The sequence below is a fragment of the Hylobates moloch genome, unplaced genomic scaffold (genome assembly GCF_009828535.3).
Source record: "Hylobates moloch isolate HMO894 unplaced genomic scaffold, HMol_V3 SCAFFOLD_19, whole genome shotgun sequence".
NCBI classification, from domain to species: domain Eukaryota; kingdom Metazoa; phylum Chordata; class Mammalia; order Primates; family Hylobatidae; genus Hylobates; species Hylobates moloch.
In genome coordinates this window covers 5,905,085-5,918,958 of record NW_026652294.1, presented here as the reverse complement: position 1 = coordinate 5,918,958, position 13,874 = coordinate 5,905,085, and the positions used below count along the sequence as shown (strand labels likewise).

Sequence of the window (13,874 nt, the reverse complement as noted above, 5' to 3'; positions counted from 1 at the left end):
CGCCCCGTGGTGTCGTGGGTCCTCGCTACTGGACCGCTCCTAGAAAGCCGCGAAATGACCAGTTCCTCATTGGCCACACGTTCTCCCGCGCTGCCACGGCAGCCACAACAACCGCCACGTGCTCAACCTTGGCGCCTGCCCATTGGCCACCAGCCGCTACCCGCCCACTCCCCCTTTCCGCCCCTAATTTCCCTCTTCCTCCATCCATTGGCTGCCGGGCTCAGGGGCTCTCTTTTCAGCCTGGGGCGCGCAGCGCCTCGGATGCGGATTGGCTGAAGGCGGGGCTGGGAGGCGGGTTAAAGAGCGCGTTGCTGGCTGGGCCCTGCGTGCTTGAGAAGGTTCAATGGCGTGGCAGGGACTAGCGGCCGAGTTCTTGCAGGTGCCGGCGGTGACGCGGGCTTACACCGCAGCCTGTGTCCTCACCACCGCCGCAGTGGTAAGCGGCCGGGCGGACCGGACGTCGCCTTGGTTACAGCCTCTGGTGGGAGGGGTGAGGGTCGCCATGGTTACGGCGTGGCTCCCGGGCAGCTCTTGACTGGCCCCTGGTTCCACAGCAGCTGGAGCTTCTCAGCCCCTTTCAACTCTACTTCAACCCGCACCTTGTGTTCCGGAAGTTCCAGGTGAGGCCGCCCCGCGCCGCGCACCTGTGGGCCCGGCCCGCCCACCCCGCACCTGACCACCCGTACCCCGCAGGTCTGGAGGCTCGTCACCAACTTCCTCTTCTTCGGGCCCCTGGGATTCAGCTTCTTCTTCAACATGCTCTTCGTGTATCCTGCGCCCTGAGGACACGGGCTGGGTGGAGGGCAGGCCTGCCGGGCTGGGAGAGGCCGGGACGGGGAAACTGAGGCCCCGCCTGGTGGCACTTCCTATACCGACGCCGTAGGTTCCGCTACTGCCGCATGCTGGAAGAGGGCTCCTTCCGCGGCCGCACGGCCGACTTCGTCTTCATGTTCCTCTTCGGGGGCGTCCTTATGACCGTATCCTTCCTGCAGGCTCTGGAACCTCGGGCTAGGGCGCCTCAGGGTCCGGCCTGTGTTGGTCCTGGGGCCTGACATGAACAGCCATGCCAGGAAGGGACACAGTCACGCTCTCCAGCTTAGTATGTGTTGAGGGTCCACCTTGTGCTCAGCTGCAGGGGTCAGGGCTAGATCTTCAGTGCTGTATGCAAAATACAAAGCCATGCACAAAAGAGCCGGGTGGGGTGCCAGGGCCACTAGGTGAGCCCTGAATGCGAGCAGCCGGGAGAAACTGGGGCAGGGACAGGCAGTGGTTGGGCCCTGGGATGAGGCTGTAGGTGTGAAGGGCAGATCTCGTGGGACCTGAAGCCCGCGGAGTGTGTCGCCTTTATTGCACAGGCTCATCTTGATGAGAGAATAGCACATAGGGGAGATGAGGAGGGGAAGAATTCCACAGTCTGGGGAAGTCAGAGGGGCCCTGGGCTTGGGCTGAGGCCTGCACCGGAGCACCTTGACTCTGGCCCAGCTGCTGGGACTCCTGGGCAGCCTGTTCTTCCTGGGCCAGGCCCTCATGGCCATGTTGGTGTACGTGTGGAGCCGCCGCAGCCCTCGGGTGAGGGTCAATTTCTTCGGCCTGCTCACTTTCCAGGCACCGTTCCTGCCTTGGGCGCTCATGGGCTTCTCGCTGCTGCTGGGCAACTCCATCCTCGTGGACCTGCTGGGTGAGCCTCCCGGTACATCTAGTCCGCCCCAGGCTGGCCACTCCCCTCAGGACACACTGCTTATGCCCTGGGGCCCCTCTCCCATCCGTGCTGGAGCTCTTCTCACATCTGGATCTCTAATCTGGCTCCATCCCCATCTTCCTGCCCTCCCAGCTGCTGTGCTCTCACAGCCCCTCAAGCCAGCCGGCCTGAAGATTTGTATCTTCAGGGCAGATCTACTGATACTTGCCTGGTCCTGATGGGGGTGGGGATGGGTGGGTCAGGGTTCCTGCCCCATGGCTCCCACTCCTCCACTATTCTCAGGCCCTCCCCTCCCTGGGTCCTGCCTGCTTCTGGGCCCTTTAAGCTTGTCCTTTAGGGCCAACCCTGGCCCGCCCTGGGCTGGCACTCTGTGCAAGACTTTGGGGCACTCATGCTCTGGGGCCTGCGGGGCCACCAGGCTGTGGATGGGGGCCTGGGGCAGGCTCTGCTGGTCTAGGACTCTGGGCTGTGGAGGGTGACCCCACAGTCCATGGCTGTCTCACAGGGATTGCCGTGGGCCACATCTACTACTTCCTGGAGGACGTCTTCCCCAACCAGCCTGGAGGCAAGAGGCTCCTGCTGACCCCTGGCTTCCTGTGAGTGTTGAGAGCCCTCCCTCCCTCTCCCCACCCTCAGATGGATCCCCCGATGGGGACCTGTGCTGGCCTCTGCTCAACACGGGCCCCTCCCCACAGAAAGCTGCTCCTGGATGCCCCTGTGGAAGACCCCAATTACCTGCCCCTCCCTGAGGAACAGCCGGGACCCCATCTGCCACCCCCGCAGCAGTGACCCCCACCCAGGGCCAGGCCTAAGAGGCTTCTGGCAGCTTCCATCCTACCTGTGACCCCTACTTGGGGCAGAAAAAAACCGTCCTAAAGGCTGGGCTCATGCAAGGGCCCACCCGAATAAACAGAATGAGCTGCAGTCTCTTGGCCCACAGCACTGGCTTCCCCATCTCACCCGGCCACATCTTTCTATGCCTGCCCCATCCTCACTCAGTGTGGCCTCTCAGCCCAACTGCAGGTGGTAGGATAGGGGTGCCCATAGAGGGCAAAGAAACTGCCCATGGTTGCCCAGCAGAGCTTTGAGCTCACAGGTGACAGGCTCAGGGTTCTCATCCTGGCCCCACCAGGGCCTTGGGCAAGTCCTGCCCACCATAGGCCTCTGCTCCCTGCCAGTCAGCAGGGAAGTTCACCAGATTTCGGCTGCTGAGGCCAGGACAGGCCTCTCATAGGTTGTGCCAAGCCAACCTACAGATGTTCCTGCCAGTGGTGCCTTCAGGCTGATGCCAATCTAGCCTCTCCTGTCCCTCATCAGCCACCCTGACAGGTGGGCGTATGCCTCATTTTTCATCTGGTGACGCCAAAGCCCCATGGAGTCAGGTGCAGAAGAGGGCCAGGACTGGGTCTTCTGCCCTTTCTATGACCTCAGAGCCTAAGTTTTCACCTTAGCAGAGTCCTGAGACTGGGTGAGGCAGGGACCTCTGGAAGGTTCTGTTCCTGCCCTTTTTAGCTGAGGACCTGTGTGAGCCTTATCCGACCCCTGTGGCTCACTTTTCTCTTCTGACCTGGCAGCTTTCCTTGTTGCTCTAGGCCTGTCCATGTTGTGGTTTATTTCTGGATGCTCCGTGGCATGGGGCCTCCTCCAGCTACAGGTTGTCATTTTCATGGTAACAACACTGTTCTCTGTTGAGTCTGCCCTCCATGTTGTAGCCAGACCTTGTGGAGATGGCTTTGTTGCAGTGTGAGCTGGCGGTCAGGAGTGAGGGCCCAGCCTCCCCGGCACCTCCCAGCCAGGTGGCCCTGCCCGACCTGTGGGGTGAGGCAGCCAAGGTTCCTTCCATCCCCCGAGTTGTGGAGACACAGGGCTGCCTCACCCTTCATTGCCGAGGTTCCTACCTCATGGACAAACATTGCTGAGAACAAACATCTCAGCAATGAAACCTGTTCATGTCTAAGAGCAGCTGGGCTGGGAATCTTCCCCTTTGTTCAAGGCCTTCCAGTAAGGCCCAGCTGTCCCCTTGCTGTGCGTGGGGTTCTGGGGAGTTCCACTCTTTGATGGAGGGCAGAGGCCCTGAGTGCAAACTCCCTGGGAAGAGTCCCATGCTAACACGTGCTCAAAGGAGCCCCCCTCTCACATCTCAGCAACTAAGAACCCCAATCCCTAGTCAGAGCTCTGCCTCTGCCCCACATGGGGCCCTACCCCACTTCCAGGGAGCACAGCAGCCTCTGACCCTAGCCCTGCCCTGGCAGCAAGGGACCTGCCAACAGCTGACGGTGGCAGCAGTCTGTGCTGGGATCTGTGCCCATTCTCTTCAGTAAGGCTGGAGCTGCGAGCCAGTTTGCTGCCCTCCCAGTTCCTGTGTCCATTCTAAAGAGTGGGGACACCTCCCTATTACAGATGAGAACACAGAGGGACATGAACTTCTTGGAGGCACGGCTGAGAAGGGACCCGGGCTGTGTCTCCTCCCTGTACCGTGTACACCCCAGGAGCTGGCACCAGGCCAGGAGGGCTATTCCCATATTCTCACAGCTGGCCTGTGAGGCAGGAGCTGGCCCTGGCCACAGCGCCTGCTGGGGTGGGAAAGGGCCCCAGTTGACCTGGCTATGGGTGCCGCTGGAGCTAGAACAGCCCTCCTGCACCCAGGCTGGCGACAGCCCAGCAGTGCCCACACAGGACTGGGCCCTCCGCAGGGGACTTCAGAGCAGCAAGGCCCCACCTGGCAGTAGCCTGGCCATCTGGACACAGTAGAGCCAGGGCGGCCCAGGGACAGCAGGAGAGCTCACGGCACCTTCCTGAGGCCAAGCAAGGGGAGCAGGGTTAGGGCTGTTCCTGAAAGGCAGAGAGCCTCTGCCCTGAGCCTCACAGCTACTCTTCTCAGCTCTCTGGGTCTGGAAGGAAAACAGGCTGAGGGGAGCTGAGAGGAGCTGAGGTGCTACCAGGAGCCCCATTCACCCCCACCCGCCCACCTGGGAATCTGAGGCAGAGGAGGGTGAGGCCTGTGTGCCAACCTTGTTCACATACCACCTTCATCCCCCCAGGCCCCGGCCCCAGCCCCAATCCTGGCTCTCATTATTTTTATGCTAAAACTTTGAAGAAATTGAACATGACCTGTTGCCTTTTATTTAAAAACTGTTACTAGCCCTGCCTGGGGCTCCTATACAAAAAACAAAACACAACCTAAAATAAGGTTTCTTCCTGACCCCAGAGACTGGGGAGGGGTAGGGAGGGTGGGGGGCAGGACTGGGGCTCAACAAATGGAATGTGTGCCAGTAAGGGCCACCTGGAAGCCCCCACTCCACCCCACCCCGATCCTCAGGATGGCGCTGGGCTGTCCCCCGCCTCTGTCCTTGCCAGAAGATGGAGGAGAGGCAGCCCAATCTTCTGAGATGCTCCGTGGGAGCCGCGTGCTGATGGGCTGGTTACCAGGCCGGGGCCGTGTTGGCGAGACGCCTCATTCGCCTGGAGGAGGAGTGGGGAGGGCAATGAGTCGGGGCCAGCTCCCAGCCTGGGCGCTGCCCTTCCCAAGGCTCTACAGGGCAGCCAGGTGTGGGGGTGGGAACAGAGGCAGGATGTGGGCCCCCAGCAGGGTCGGACCCAGCCTTCTCTCAGCCTTGCCTGTCTGCCACTCAGGCCCTGCTCATCACTCTAGGGACCCCAAAACCTGGATCTGGGCTGTGGTCAGACCCTCAGCCTGAGGAATTATGTTTGTTCCAATGCAGGGAAACATACCCTGGGGCTTGGATGGGCCTCATCACCCAGAAGCCTGCCTGCCTCTAGCAGCACTAGAGGTACTCTCTCCCAGAGACCATGGGAGACTGGGAAAGACAATGGCCCTGCCCCTGCCTGGAAAGCCAGGTGCCTGTGGGCAGAGCCCAGGACCACAGGGCCAGGGGTACCTCGTGTTCCTGTCCTGGTCACGGATCTTCTTCTCCATCTCGGCGTCTGTCAGAGTCTCCAGCAGCGGGCACCACTGGTCCGCATCGCCTGTGTTCCGGATGGCAATCTCCACTGTGGGCAGAGGGTTCTCGCTACGAGGAGGGGAGGCAGTGAGAAGAATGACTTTTCCAGCTATAGATGGAGAGTCCTCAGAAAGCTCTGGCCCCTGTCTGTGCCCTGCTCCTCCCAGCAGCACTGTTGGCACCCAGTGGATGCTCCAGTCACCTGAACCTCAAGGGAGCTGCTGGAGGCGCCAGGGCCTCTCCAGAACAACAGTGTTGTCGCCGTGACCCCATGGGCTTCCCTTCAAAGTGAACTTTCAATAGGCCTTTTGTGCCCAGCATCTGTCTCTGAGATGGAGGAGGGGGCCACTGGCTGTGGAGGTGGTCCTCCTTGACAGGACAGCACGGGCTGGACCATGCTGATGCCACAGTGCCAGTCAGGAGGTGGAACCCATAGGGGCAGGAGGACTGTCTGCTCCACCCGGTGTCCAGAGCCAGGGCCCACTGATCAGGGAAAAGGGATGGATGGCGAATGGGAGCAAAGGAGTCTCCCAGAAGTCCCCAGCACCCCACTACTGAGGGCCACTGCACAGCCTGTTCCTGCACGTTCCACACACTTGCCCCTCAGCCCACCTCCTGGCCAAACAAAACCCCCCGAGAGGCTGGTCTGTGCTTAGAATCAGACAGTTGGCTGGCAGGGAGCTGGACTGAAGCCATATCCCTGGACCACACTCTGCCCTGGGTCTCTCACAAGGACCACCCGACTCTGCCCCAAGGTACCTTCCTCTTGCCAAAAGGATACAGCAGAGGAGGGGGGCAGCAAGGGCAGAGGCTACACAGGCATGGGGTGGGCACAGGAGTGCTGGGGAGGTGGGAGGGTGGCTGGCTGCCGCCTCTCTGGGCTTTGATTTGCAAGTCTGTGACAGGACGCTAAGGAGACCACAGCTGAGGATGCCACAGGGCCCGTGTGCCCCCCACATGCAGTGGCTCCCATCACCCCCACCTCTGAGAGAGCAGCTTTGGGTGCTGACAGTGTTTCCCAGTTGAGTGACACCAGACCCCTGGCTTGGCAGAAGGCCTCAGCGTGAGGTCCTAACCATGACTCTCCCACTTCCCCTCCCTTCTCCGTGGTCCTTTCCTTTCTCTTCCACTTGGGCACCTCCACTTGGCTCTCCCTAGGCTCAGTTTCCTGGGAGAAGGACACCCTGCCAGCCTGCGGCCCTGAAAAACACCATGAGCTCTGGGAGGACCAAGGGCAGGCCGGGCTCAGGGGAGGCTCCAGGCGGACACTGATAGAGAGGACAGGTCCCTGCAAACCTCATCTGGAATATGGAAACATTTATTGCTGTGAAGGGCTTTTGAAGGATGACTGTTATTAAAGCAGCCAACACATCTCCATTGAGGGAGCTTCCTAGGGGCCAGGGACCTTCTCACAGCCTCCCTGTAGCCGGTGCTCAAGGTTGTGGGACCAGCCTGCTTGCAGGGCAAGTCCTGACTCTGCACATCCACACCAGTGAGCGCACACCCAGCTCCGGTAGCCGTGAGCCCGTTCCAGATTGGGCTCAGTGCTGCTCTCCTCAGCCTGGGGTCTCAGGGACTGTGGGCACACAGGGCACAGTGCAGGGCACTGGCTGCGGCTGGCTCTCCCTGCAGCAGGCCTGACCCCTCACAGCTGAAGCTCAGCCCACCAGGTCCATGCTCATGAGTCCCAGAAGCTCGAGCTCATACTGGTGACGCAGAGGCAGTGTCGGCACCCCCACCCTCTGGGGTTGACCCATCCTCAGCAGCTCCTGACAGCTGGTCCCCGGCCAGCACCGGGTGGTTTAGCAGTCTAGGGACCGCCCCAGCCTCAGACCCCAAACATCATTCCTCACCGTGAGGGCTCCCAGCAGCCTTCCTTGGAGGGCAGACATGAAAGGCACCAAGCCCACACCGAGGGGAGCAAAACATGTTTTCCTCTTAACTTAAGCAAGAGCTGGCGAGTGGGTCCCAGAGGCTCCTTTGTTTACCTCCCCTTGATGCTGAGAAGATTCCACTCCAGTGGGTTTGTTCTAAAATAAGAAATGCTCGCACCAACCGTGTAAGAACGGGCCTAGAGCCTGCACTAGCCTGCCCTGGATTTTGGGGGCATGTGGGCAGGGAGATGCTGTCCTGAGTTCCAAAGGGTGCTGGGGACCCTGGGAGCCACCTGCTCCCCACTCCTTCCAGGGAATTCTGGTTCATGGGCTTCGAAGCCGCCAGGGACCCCAGACCTTCCTACCACCCAAAGCATCCAGGTGGGGACAAAGACACCCAGGCAGGGGATGCTCATGTCTGAGGTGACAGAGGGAGCCAGGACTGATGCCGGTCGAGTATCTTGAGGTTTACTTTCAATGTGATCTCACTTTCATGACCTCATGTGATGCAACAGACAAGTATCCCCACATTACAAATGACAAAATATAGACTTCAAGGGAAAACGACCTGTCCATAGCCACTCGACCAGGAAGGGGAGATGCGAAAACTTGGTGTCACCCTTATGTTTGCAGTTCACACCTCCGAGGCCGCCAGGAGCCTCAACTGATTTTTACAAGGGTGCCAAGTCCACTCAATGGAGGAAGAGCAGTTTTCAACATGGTGCCGGGGCAACATGACTCTGGATTGACAATGGATTCTTAGATATGAAACCAAAAGCACTAGCAACAAACTAAAAAAATACATAAATTACCGGCCGGGCGCAGTGGCTCACGCCTGTAATCCTAGCACTTTGGGAGGCTGAAGTGAGCGGATTATGAGGTCAAGAGTTGGAGACCATCCTGACCAACACGGTGAAACCCCGTTTCTACTAAAAATAAAAAATTAGCTGGGTGTGGTGGCAGGTGCCTGTAGTCCCAGCTACTTGGGAGGCTGAGGCAGGAGCATCACTTGAACCCAGGAGGCAGAGGATGCAGTGAGCCAAGATCACAGCACTACACTCCAGCCTGGTGACACAGCGAGACTCTGTCTCAAAAAAAAAAAAGATAAATTGGACTACATCAAAATGAAAACTTTTGTGCTTCAAAGAACACTATCAAGAAAGTGAAAAGGCAATCCCCCAAATGAGGGAAAATATCTTCAAATCATGTATCTGATGAGGGACTTCTATGTAAAATATATAAAGAACAATTACAACTTAACAATAAAAAAAACCCAATTAAGAAACTAGCAAAGCACTTTCTCCAAAGAAGATACACAAATGGCCAGAAATACATGCAAAGATGTTCAATATCATCAGTCATTAGAAAAATGCAAATCGAAACCACAATTACTTCACACCTCCTCAGACGGCTATGATCAAAAAGAGAACAGCAAATGCCGGCAGGATTCAGAGAAATGGGAATCGCACACTTCTGGTGGGAATGCAAAATGGTGCAGCCACTTTGGAAAACAGTCTAGAAATTCTTCAAAATGCTAACCACTGAGTTGTCACGTGACCCAGCAATTCTACTCCTGGGTATCTATCCAAGAAAATTGAAAACAGATGTTCACACAAAAACTCGCACACAAATGTTCTCAGCAGCAGTACTCACAATAGCCGAAAAATGGAAACAACCCAAAAGTCAATCTGCTGATGAATGAATAAAATGTGGTGTATCCATGCAATGAGATAATATTCGATCATAAAAAAGAATGAAGTCCTGATAAAAGATGCTACAACACAGATAATCCTTGAAAACATTATGCTAAGAAGCCAGTCATAAAAGACCACATATTAGATGGTTCCATTTATATGAAGTACCCGGAATAGGCAAATCTACAGATAGAAAGTGGATGAGTGGATGCCTAGGGTTGAGAGACAGCGGGGAGGAACGGGACTGCCTGCAGCGGGGTGATGAAAAAGTCCTAAAATTGACAGTGGTGATAGTTACACAGCTCTCTGCATATATCAAAAACCGCTGCACTATATACTTTAAATGTATGAATTGTATGGTTTATGAATCATATCACAATAAAGCTGTTAAAAAAACAAATAAAACCTGACATCAGGCCAGGGGCTGGCGGGCAGAGCTTCGGAAGGAAACTCTGAGGCTCATACTCAACCAGCCCAACGTGTCCCTGACGTCCCCCAGCCTAATTCCTGATGCTGTGCCATCAGAGGGACACTGCCTCTCTGTCCCTCACGCAGGCCCAGCTAGCAAGCTCCCTGACCCTTAGTCTCTCTTCATCCCCACCCTGTATGTGTAGGACTGCTGGTGTGCAGAGCCCCCTGGGGCAGACACCCTGCCTGATCCACAGGGCCTACCTTCCTTCTCAAGCACCTGTCTGTCCCTGGCCTCCTCTCAGTCCTTCCTGCTGCAGTCCCCCATCAGCACCTGCCCTGGCCATCCTCACCCCAGGTTCTATGCTCCCCACTGCCCTTCCTCATGCCCACAGCCTCCGGTGCTTTCTGTGGCCATGCACATGAATCTGTCTCCTCTGCCAGACAGGGCACTGTCTCCTCCGGTCCCTGGCCAGGAACACAGGGCTGGCCCAGGGGAGGTGCCGGTAACTTTGCAGGATCAGCTCTCCTCAGAGGCTCTGCCTAGCTCAGCCTCCTTCCCCTTGAGCCCTCTCTCCCTCCTTTCGCTGGCCCTTCATCCCACTCCACTGGCTCTAGGACGTCTGTGTCACTCTGGTCCCAGTCTGTCCTCTAGGAGCCTAGGGCTTCTGACCAATTTGTCACATGCCCCTGTTTCCCCTTCATGCTTGTCACCTGTCTGTCCCACTGCCAAAGGGAGCAGGCTGTTCTCTGCCCTGGTTCCCCTGAGGTGTGGGCATAGTGGCCTTGGGCACACATGTCCTGTGGTCAGCAGCTTGCACCACTGTACCATGGATCCAATCAATGTCTCCATTGCTGAGGAGGGTATGGAAGCCAGGCACTGAGCTCTGGCTGGGAGAGATGGAGGGACTGGCTCTTGGGGAATCAGCGAGTGCTTCCATTATGGAGTGACCTAGGCCCAGAGCTGAAAACCCTTTTTTTTTTTTTTTTGAGATGGAGTCTAGCTCTGTCACCCAGGCTGGAGCACAATGGCGCAATCTCAGCTCACTGCAATCTCCGCCTCGCAGGTTCAAGCAATTCTCCTGCCTCAGCCTCCCAAGTAGCTGGGATTACAGGTACCCACCACCACACCTGGCTAATTTTTCTACTTCTAGTAGAGACGGGGCTTTGCCGTGTTGACCTGTCTCTAACTCCTGACCTCAGGTGATCTGCCCACCTCGGCCTCCCAAAGTGCTGGGATTACAGGCATGAGCCACCATGCCTAGCCTGAAAACCCTTCTTAAGAAGTCATGTGCTGGCCGGCACGGTGGCTCACGCTTGTAATCCCAGCACTTTGGGAGGCTGAGGCGGGCGGATCACGAGGTCAGGAGATCGAGACCATGGTGAAACCCCATCTCTACTAAAAAAAATACAAAAAATTAGCCGGGCGTGGTGGCAGGCGCCTGTAGTCCCAGCTACTCGGAAAGGCTGAGGCAGGAGAATGGCGTGAACCCGGGAAGCGGAGCTTACAGTGAGCCGAGATTGTGCCATGCACTCCAGCCTGGGCGACAGAGCGAGACTCCGTCTCAAAAAAAAAAAAAAACAAACACAAAAAACATGTGGCCGAGAGCGGTGGCTCACGCCTGTAATCCCAGCACTTTGGGAGGCCGAGACGGGTGGATCACAAGGTCAGTAGATCCAGACCATCCTGGCTAATACGGTGAAACCCCATCTCTACTAAAAATACAAAAATTAGCCGGGCGTGGTGGTGGGCGCCTGTAGTCCCATCTACTCAGGAGGCTGAGGCAGGAGAATGGCGTGAACCCGGGAGGCAGAGCTTGCAGTGAGCTGAGATCGCACCACTGCACTCCAGCCTGGGCGACAGAGCGAGACCCCATCTCAAAAAAAAAAAAAAAAAAAGGAAGTCATGTGACACAGCAGTTGCCAAGCTTTCTGTGTGGCAGAGACCAGGCCAGGACTCCTGGTCTAGCTCTCTATGGGCTGACTGGCCCTTGGACCTGGGGACTCAGCAGCCCAGCCTCCTTTCCCCAGGCAAGGCCAGGCAGGACTGACACTGATCTCCCTGGGGAGGGAGTTAAATGAAGTCCCTCCTAAGATCCCATGGGGTGGGGTGGTGCAGTGGGGGGAACTCGGGTTGGAGTCAGGGATGACAGCCAACCCTAAGGCCCTGTCCTGTCCTTGCGGCTGTCTTCCAGTATGGGGACTGGGAAGACACACGCAGCCCTCCTGATACTAAAAGCCCACTCAGGACACTTCCCAGGTCCCCAGGCAGGCCGCCTCTCCATCTGGCTGCTGTGATAGGGACGTGTGCTCACCTTGGTCCCAGCGGGATGGCCTTGCCTTTAACCCCAAAGATTTGAAACCTGCACATTCAGCATAAGAGACAGCAGGGGGCAGGGGGCCTGTGATGCCCCCAGGCCCCACAACTGGAATGCATTAAGTGGTCGATGAGATAAAGAAGGGGTCCCCTCTGCCTCTAAGTCCTGACCTGCCACCACCAGGGACTCCCCAGGGGATCTGCTCTGGAGCCACTCTGCAAACTGCAGAGGGCCCGGAACTTGGCAAGGAATTTAGGCTCAGGTCACCTTCGGGTCAGAGCAGGAGGGATGGTGCCATGGTGGCTGAAAGAAAGGATGCTGCAAGGACCTGTCAAGAGGCCCTGGGGACTTCAGTTCCTGACCCTGGACTGTGGGCACTGACAGCGGTTGCAGGACTAAGTGAAGGTTAACACCGTAGGGGCTGGATGCCGGGGGCAGCCAGTCTACCACCTGCACCTGCGAGCCCAGAATGAAGGTTCTGACTGGATCAGCCTCTGGGGTAGGAGGTGCTCAGTGTTGATGTGCACAACATCACTGCCTCCCGGGGCCTCAGAGTCAACGCTGGTGGAGGGAGGCCACCCTTGACTGGCTCTCCGGCCACAGGGCTTGGCTCCGTGCAGGGTGAATGCACGATACAGCTGCACTCCCAGGCAACACCCCGAGGGAACAGGGAGGCATCAGACACCAGCCCCCCAGCCTCCTCTCTGGGCTGCCCTGTCTGTGAAGCAGAACCATGTGACTGGCAGGGCTGCTGGGGGGCAGGTCACAGGATCTCAGCACCACGGCGCTCAGGCAGGGACTCAGCTGTTTCCCAGGCCCGGGGCCCTCCAGCCCCGTGGGTGGCTCTCATTCCTTCTTCCTTGCTCAGATTTACGGGAAGTCGTAGAAAGCTATCTCTTGGGATGTCTGGGAAAACAAGTTAGACACAAACCTAACGAGCTCCATTAATTGTCATGGCTTTGCAAAACAGACCTTCCTATTTGCTCCTCATGGAGCATTTTAAGCTGTCATCCCTGAGTGATGACTGCAGATGTGGATGATGATAGTCTGATGAGCAGACTAAATCCGAACATCCTGTTTTGATGTAGGGATGCTTGCTGCACCCCCACCCCATCCCAACACAGAGGACAGGGTTAGGAACCACGGGGCTTCCCAGTCCTAGAGTCCTGCTGACCCAGGAGGGCTCAACCTATTTTTTTTTTTTTTTTTTTGGAGACAGGGTCTCGCCCTGTCACCCAGGCTGGAGTGCAGTGGCATGATCTTGGCTCACTGCAGCCTCGACCTCTTGAGCTCAGGCGATCCTCCCACCTCAGCTTCCTGAGTAGCTGAAACTACAGGCGTGTACCAACATGCCCGGCTCATGTTTTCTATTTTTTTGTAGAGATGGGGTCTCACCATGTTTTTCCCAGGCTGGTCTTGAACTACTGGGTTCTGGTGATCCACCTCAGCTCCCCGAAGTGCTAGGACTGCAGGTGTGAGCCACCGCACTGGGCCTTGACCTCGCTTTTAACTCTGAGTCCTACCTCCTGCCAGGAACAGGAGGGCCTCTCCCGGGTCCATCCTCATCCCTACCACAGAGGACACTGGACTGGAATATTCTGTTCACACCTCCACCATCTCAGCCGGCCCAAATGCTGTAGGCAGGGATCAAGGTGACCTGTCTCTGTCTTCCAGGGCAGCCAGGATGGGGTCCAGCCCAGCATGGTACTCATCAAATGCTCTCTGACTGACCAAAGGCAGAGATACTACAGTAAGAAGGAGCTGCTAGGGACCCCTGACTCTCAAAAGCTGGGCGGGCCTTTGTGTTTAAGACAGAATTCAAGTTCAACAGATGAAGAACCCTGGGCAGGGGTCACCCTGACCAAAATAACAGTCTGGGCAAGAGCAGAGAGAGAGGGTGTGGGGCAGGACGACTGAAT

General features: G+C 57.2%; 2 protein-coding genes across 4 annotated transcripts in view; one reads left to right on the top strand and one right to left on the bottom strand.

The window, feature by feature from the left end:
- Positions 1–227: 227 nt before the first annotated feature.
- Positions 228–4,736, top strand: DERL3 (derlin 3). 2 transcript variants are annotated; one of them, XM_058431344.1, is made up of 7 exons: positions 228–436; positions 555–620; positions 694–767; positions 884–977; positions 1,483–1,678; positions 2,205–2,295; positions 4,346–4,736. In XM_058431344.1, exons 1-7 carry the CDS (start codon positions 344–346, stop codon positions 4,521–4,523), a joined length of 792 nt encoding a protein of 263 aa, XP_058287327.1. In that variant the 5' UTR covers positions 228–343; the 3' UTR covers positions 4,524–4,736. The 2 variants fall into 2 exon arrangements, with proteins under 2 accessions (XP_058287327.1, XP_031995355.1); XM_032139464.1 differs by lacking the exon at positions 4,346–4,736 and adding an exon at positions 2,395–2,623.
- A 63-nt stretch (positions 4,737–4,799) lies between these two features.
- SMARCB1 (SWI/SNF related, matrix associated, actin dependent regulator of chromatin, subfamily b, member 1) overlaps positions 4,800–13,874 on the bottom strand; it is a 45,555-nt gene continuing 36,480 nt past the window's right edge. For both annotated transcript variants that reach the window (XM_032139462.2, XM_032139463.2), the window contains exons 8-9: positions 5,599–5,730; positions 4,800–5,161 (exon numbers count right to left, since the gene is read on the bottom strand). In XM_032139462.2, coding sequence (XP_031995353.1) covers positions 5,122–5,161; positions 5,599–5,730 — 172 coding nt within the window. In that variant the 3' untranslated portion in view covers positions 4,800–5,121. The remainder of the gene's footprint in view (positions 5,162–5,598; positions 5,731–13,874) is intronic.

What these genes read in the sequence shown, in the direction of transcription:
- DERL3 (XM_058431344.1), top strand. Translation starts at nt 344, where the DNA reads ATGGCGTGGCAGGGACTAGCGGCCGAGTTCTTGCAGGTGCCGGCGGTG. An exon ending in TCCTCACCACCGCCGCAGTG is followed by an intron (nt 437 to 554) that starts GTAAGCGGCCGG and finishes CTGGTTCCACAG; the next exon opens with CAGCTGGAGCTTCTCAGCCC. An exon ending in TTGTGTTCCGGAAGTTCCAG is followed by an intron (nt 621 to 693) that starts GTGAGGCCGCCC and finishes CGTACCCCGCAG; the next exon opens with GTCTGGAGGCTCGTCACCAA.